The following is a 6,881-nucleotide window of genomic DNA, read 5'->3' on the forward strand; positions in this document are numbered from 1 at the left end:
TGTGTGTGTGTGTGTGTGTGTGTGTGTGTGTGTGTGTGTGTGTGTGTGTGAGGGCATGCATGTAGTGATGAAAGGGCACTTCAGGTGTCTGTTTTTTTCCTCAGGGAGATTTGGAATAGAATGCTGGTTGTTGGGCTGTCGGCAAGCACCTTTATCTGCTGAACCATCACGGCCCCCACCCCACCCCACTCTGTAAAGAAGATATTGTAGAAAATAGTGCCAAAACAAGTCGGCAACTGTATGGCAGATGATGAACCTTGGTCTTCCTTTATACCACACAGAAATATTCAATGGTGGTAGATCATTACCTAAATGTAAGGGTTTAAAGTGCAAAATACCCAGACGAAAGCAAATGTGTTGTGTTGTGTTGGGCGGTTTTCTCCCACAGAGCAGAAGTCTAGTAAGTGGTTGAAAGAAGAAAGTGATAATAGACGAAGTCACGAACCAAGAGCTGAGTGCAGATCAGTGGTGGAGCGCTTGCTCTTGTTCAGTCTCCAGCACTGCGAAACTAAGTAAGTAAATGAGCATGCTCCATTTGGCTCCTGTGCAGAACATGCAAAGACTTTTACAACTCCACAGTCGGACAGCCCAGCAAAACTGAGTAAGCAGTGTGACAGATCACTCACAAAGAATGTGTGCAAGTAAGCCAGCCCTCGAGTTCCTTGGTTAATTAAGTTACTTAGTAAATTAACAGGACAGGGAGTCATCACTTACTCTTTTAATGAGCAAAGTTACAAGTGGTGGTGACACAGATGGGCCGTCTGCAGCTGTGGTACATGACTGGCGAGGACAGAGGGCAGGGCAGCTGCTGGCAGCAGGCCACAGGGCAGCTTCTTAGGAAGTTAAGCAGTAGCTAGCCTCAGAGTCCACGCTTACAAAGTGAAATGATAATAGGACCGTGGTAGGATCGCTCAGACAGTCTCAACTCAGCCAGTCCTGCGGGCACACGGGTAGGATCGCTCAGACAGTCTCAACTCAGCCAGTCCTGCGGGCACACACAGAAGAGGGTACATGAGTCTCAGAAGCATCATCCGAGTTAGATGGTCCCAGAGATCTGCAGACATTCGAGGAGAAGCCAGGCTTTGTCTTGGTTCACCAGTGGTTTACCTGCATCCCAGAGTCTCGGTAGGAAATGAGCTGTAAAGAGACAGGAAGGAACTTGGAGGTGACAAAAGTGTTATGGATGTTAACTGCTTTTAGTTAACATGACTGTTTGTATGAGTTCTTGGAGCTTGTCAGTCTGCACTTGATGAATGGATTTCACTTCCACTTGACAAACCACACGCAGCAGAGTAATGTTTCTTTGTTTTTAAACGTGTTTCTGTGTCTTTAGATTAGATTATGCTACCATGTGTTTAAAATCTCACTGGGGGGTCAAGTATCTGGTAATGGGAGGAAGAAGCTTGGCAGAGTTGTTTCTTTATTCATTTGTTATTTATTTTGGTTTTTCAAGACAGGGTTTCTCTGTGTAGTCCTGGCTGTCCTGGAACTTGCTCTGTAGACCAGTCTGGCCTCGAACTCAGAGATCTGTCTGCCTCTGCCTCTGGGTTACTGGGATTAAAGGTGTGCGCCACCACCTTCAGATGGGGCTGTTATTTTAGAGCACTCGGGAAGTCTTGCTGATAAAGAGAAATTGTGCAGATTGCGCTGGAGGAAGTTAAGGAAATCCAGCCAAGTGGATCTCACATGTGTGTTGCGCGTTTCTCACTGACCTCGCCACTGGTCTGGGTTTCACTGGCCTTGCATCGACTGATCCTGACTTTGTGGTACCTCTCATTTGTACCTTCATGTGCTTTGTCACTTCATTTCATCCTGTCACTTTTTCTCGGGTACAATAGCTATAGTTTTTATGCATTTTCACCTTATGGTTCTTGGCTCTGTGCTTTGCTTGCAGGATGTGGTCAGTTAATGGCTTGGGCTGAGATGAGTCAGGTCGCTGTGTATCTTCATCTGTGTTTCCTCCGTTCAGTATTGCACTAGAGTGTAAGTGAACCTTGAATAGACCCACAGTGAAAACCAAACATGCAGGAGCCGCTCTGGGTAACAGCGTTTTAGCCTGGCTTGTCGAATAGAATGGGGTGTAAGGGTGCTGGCACCTTCAAAGGTATCCCTGGTGGATGAAAGGTAGGAGGGGTGAGAGAAGGGGTTCCCAAATTTTGCTGACACAGGTGGCTGTAAAGAAGGGTGGGCATTTATCTCTTCTGCCTGTCTTCATTTCATCTGTTCTACTTATTTATTCACTTTCATTCAATTATTTTTATTTATGTGTGTGGGGAAATTGGTTTATGTGCATGCATGCAGTGCCTGCAGAGGCCAGAAGATGGCGTTGGATCCCCTGAGGCTGAAGAAGCAGGAGTTTATGAGATGCTGATATAGGTGCTGGGAATTAAACTCTCAGAGAGCAGCAAGAACTCTTAACACTTCATCTATTTTACATATCAGCCGGTTCTGTAAGGTCAGTTTGGTCTGAGAGCTCAGTCATCTAAATGAAAGCGGTCTGGTGCATGTTCAGACGCTTCCAGTAGGTGGCAGCAAAGTGCTGTGCTTTAGTGTTCTATCCTGGCTTGAGGGTGGCCTAGTCCTAGGTATTGAATATTCTTTTAGTTAAGGCCATTGCTGATGCCTAAAAAAATTTTTTTTGGAGACAGAGCAAAGTGACACTGTGGTTGTTAGCTGTCACTTTGTATCAGATGTTATGAGGAGCTAAAATAATAGTTTACTTTGTATAGGTTTTGTCTGCTAACAACCCTTTAACTGCAGTTTTCACCCGCTGCAGTATGATTAATATTTCAACATATCATTTCCTGCCTCCCAGCCGCTTATAGAGAGTCCAGCTGCTGTAGTCTGGAACTGAATAAGATCTCATTAAGTAGTGCATAGGTATTTTGTCATAGCTTTGGGGGCATTTTGTGTCTGTGTAAAACATTCACATTGTTTCCTTTTGTAAACAAGCCCAAAGCCGAGTTGCACAAGAAACATTTTAATTCTAGTAGTTAGGCAGGCTGGTTTTTCTTCCTCATTGCTGTGTTCGCTTCTAGGAAGCAGTGTCCATACTGTGGGTAGCCCATGGCTCTGTTCTGCCTGCTGCCCAGGAAGGGCAGTGCAGTGTGAGCTACAAAGTGGACCTTTGGAAAGGCCGGAGCAGGAGGCAAGTCTGTAGCATGATAAGCCACTTAGCAAATAATTCTTATGAGTTTTTCTTCCTAGGGAATCTGTTAATTTAGGAGAGAGTCTTAAAACTATTGTTTAAAAACAATGTAGTACTGAGATTTCTCCCATTTTTCCCTACATAAAGTGCTTGCTGATCCGTGTAAACTCACAGGACCATCTGTAACTGAATTTGAAGTCCTGTCTTATGCATGCAAACATGCTTCATCCGGGGCATGTCATGCAGCGTGTGTCTCAGAGACTGCCTGAGTCTTTGCCTTCCCCATGCTAACCCTATTCAGTTCTAAACCAAGTCCGGCCAAACACGGGACACGGAGTCAGAGCCCCAGTGCCGCCACATATGCTTCTCTTTAAGCCAAGAAGCAGCATGAAAAAAGCACAGCAAATAGCTGAAAGCAAACGAGAAAAGTGGGCTAAGGCTGCGATGCGCGCTAAGCAGACACCCTCCCTTCACTGGGCTGGAGGGCTAGGTGCCGTGGGGCCGGGTCTTGTCTTAAACCTGTTGCTCTTCCCATTGACTTGGGCTTGATAAGTTCCTCCTAAAATGTATTTGCCTGAGACACAGCCTCTGCTAAATCTGGGGAAAGGCCTCGGTTGTTGCTCGTGTTTGCCCCTTCACATAGATGCTGACGGCTGAGCCACACTCCGCTGATAGAGTTGCTTTGTGTCAGCAGCCACTGATGTTTTCGTTTTGGTTTAACCCTAGCTGATCCTACGGTTAAGGACTTAATCGGAGGCTTCACCGCACTGCATTACGCAGCCATGCACGGCCGGGCCCGGATCGCACGCCTGATGCTAGAGTCTGAATACAGGAGTGACATTATTAATGCAAAAAGCAATGACGGCTGGACTCCTCTCCACGTGGCTGCCCACTATGGTAGGGACTCATTCGTCCGGCTCCTTCTGGAGTTCAAGGCTGAGGTCGACCCCCTCAGTGATAAAGGTACAACCCCGCTTCAGCTTGCCATCATCCGGGAGAGGTCGAGCTGCGTGAAAATCCTCCTGGACCACAACGCCAACATCGACATTCAGAATGGATTCCTGTTGCGCTACGCTGTGATCAAAAGCAATCACTCTTACTGCCGCATGTTCCTTCAGAGAGGGGCAGACACAAACTTGGGGCGCCTGGAAGACGGACAGACTCCTTTACATTTGTCTGCCCTTCGCGATGACGTGCTCTGTGCACGGATGTTGTATAACTATGGAGCGGACACGAACACAAGGAACTATGAAGGGCAGACCCCACTGGCCGTCTCAATAAGTATTTCAGGAAGTAGTCGGCCATGTTTGGATTTCTTACAAGAAGTCACAAGTATGTAACAATTACTACTCTTATTGCATCCTTTCCTCTTACTCGCACCTCTGAGTTGCTTGAGATATTTTTGTAATACGCGATGACTAGACATTAATCATTCTTATAAGTCCTGCTTGGTAAGTAATACTCATTCGTCCAAAACCCAACTGTGTTGCTAAAAGTGGGTAGTAAAGTTTTGAGGAAATGACAGACATTTTTTTCAGGATGAAGAAATTTTGATGTTAGAACAAGTTCCCTCCGGTCCAAACAATAGCCTGTCTAATACTGTATGGGATTCAGATTGAGGAATTAGAAGGAGAATTTGGGGTTTTAGATTCCTTAGCTATAGAGCTGGTCCATAATTTGCACTTCACTGCTAAGCTCCAATGAAAGGAATGCCACTTTGGCTTGTTTAAATACCCCAGTAATGGAGACTTAGGAGCCTAGAAATTGTTCTGAGAAAACGCTAAGAAACTGGCCCTTTGTCCCCAGGCCACAGAGCCTCCATCCATGTCTGCCCAGTTTTCGAGAGATGCTTTCTCTGCACGTCCAAGTGTCTGAATCATCTAACAGAAGCAGTGGCTGTCCACATTGCTTTCTGAGGGCAGTGTTAGTCTGCACAGACTTCGTCCTGCTTCCCTGGAGTTGGCCAAGTGCGTGTACCAGAGGTTAAAGTGCGAGCCAAGGAGCTGAGGTGTGTAGGCGCCATTCATTTCCTCTCAGCCGCACTGTCCAGTGCCTAGCTGCCCTCTCCCACGCCATCTTGATTACAGAAGAAAGGCCGGCTTCTGACTATGTCATTTATGATTGGCCAATTTTAGTTTTGAGTTTTTAAATCTGGAAGCCAGGGGATGGTGCCAGTAAACTAGAGGACATAGAGCCTGGAGTCCACGAAGGTGTGTCGAGTGACAAGTTGTCCCGGTCACAGGACAGACAGCTCCGAATCCCAATGAACTGCCCTTTCTCCTGTGGCTAGGCTAGACCAGATAGAGTGGAACTCTTTGTCTAGGTGTCATGTGGACATCATTGTGGAACCAGGAAGATCGTGGGTGTTTGGTCCTTTGAGGTGGGTTGCAGCTCTCTAAGGAGAAAAGCAGACTATGGAAATGCTTGCTCCCCTCACCCCCCCAAAAAAGAAAAAAGAAACCTTATTTATACAAAAAAAAAAAAACAAACAAGGGAAAGCTGAAGAAAGATTGTTGAAACAGTGGCACAATTGTGTAACTTGGTAAAATTACCAAAGTACAGCATAACCCTAGAGTATGGTTGGCTACTAACGGAACCTGCCCAAGAACTGATTAGAATTTAGCGGAGATGAGATTTTTGTTCTCATCATCTTCCTTCCCATGTAAAGCTCTCAAGTTAATCGATAACTACAGACTGTAGCGTTGTTTAGTGTATGGAATATGCTTTTAACTTTTACTAAACGCGTATGGTGTTTTGCCTGCCTCTCTGTCTGTGTACCGTGGAGAGCATTGGGTCCTCTGGAGCTAGACTGACAGGAGAGTGTCAGCTGGGAACTTAAACCCAGGTCCTCTCCACGAGCAGTGCTGTCAGAACGTAAAGTCTTCTGAGAAAGACAGAAATTTCACAGAGGCCCTACCCTCGGGGAGTGACTAACAGGGACTTTGCTATTGAAAGATGAGATTTTAATCAATTCATGCCTGGAATTTTATTCACAGAGAAATTGTAGTCCCATGCGATGGCCCATCTAGAAATGCTAGAGCAAGGATTATAGACTAGATCACTGGGTACACGGCCTCTGTGCCGTAACAGCCACCTCTGCAGCCGGGAAAAGGAATCGTTGAAAAGAGCTGTGGTGGTCACACCCTTAATCTTAGCACTCAGGGGGCTGAGACGGAACTTTGGGTTCAAGGCCAGGCCAGGCTGTGTTGGAATGGCTACAGTCACAAGATTCTGTCTCCAAAAAAGCCCATTCAGTGAAGAGCTGGTGGCTCTTTTACCTGCAGTTGCTCATGCTACAGTCTGGTAGCCAGCTAAGTGCGGACCTGAAAGGAAGCTGCTCTACAGTTGCTTGCTAAGACTGCGGAAAGCTGCATACCTCAGAGCCTTTGTTGTGAGCATTTCCCCTTGGGTAGGAGAGGGCCACGTTCAGGTGACAAAGTAGAGCCAAAGTTAGGGCCAGGCAAGTGGAGTCGGGCTCTCCTCCTGCGCCTCACTCTGCCAGCTCCGTCCATACCTGCACCATGTGGGGACCCTCAGCTCCGCAGAGCTGCCGCCTCTTTCGGGCGGTAGTCAGATCTCCCGCACTCTGGTGTTTCCATTAGGTTTAAATGAATACTCATAGTGCTCCAGGTTCTCTGGCTTACAGTAATGGCCACATCTGTATCACATCTAAATCTCGTTCTGACTCTAGCTCTGTCTCTTTGCCTGCCTTTTATCCTGCCTAGTATGCTAC

General features: G+C 46.7%; 1 protein-coding gene across 1 annotated transcript in view; it reads left to right on the forward strand.

Moving 5' to 3' along the window:
- Asb7 (ankyrin repeat and SOCS box containing 7) overlaps window positions 1–6,881 on the forward strand; it is a 46,243-nt gene that overhangs the window by 26,383 nt on the left and 12,979 nt on the right. The window contains exon 5 of the mRNA XM_005357784.2: window positions 3,875–4,480. Coding sequence (XP_005357841.1) covers window positions 3,875–4,480 — 606 coding nt within the window. The remainder of the gene's footprint in view (window positions 1–3,874; window positions 4,481–6,881) is intronic.

The sequence above is a fragment of the Microtus ochrogaster genome, chromosome 22 (genome assembly GCF_000317375.1).
Source record: "Microtus ochrogaster isolate Prairie Vole_2 chromosome 22, MicOch1.0, whole genome shotgun sequence".
NCBI classification, from domain to species: domain Eukaryota; kingdom Metazoa; phylum Chordata; class Mammalia; order Rodentia; family Cricetidae; genus Microtus; species Microtus ochrogaster.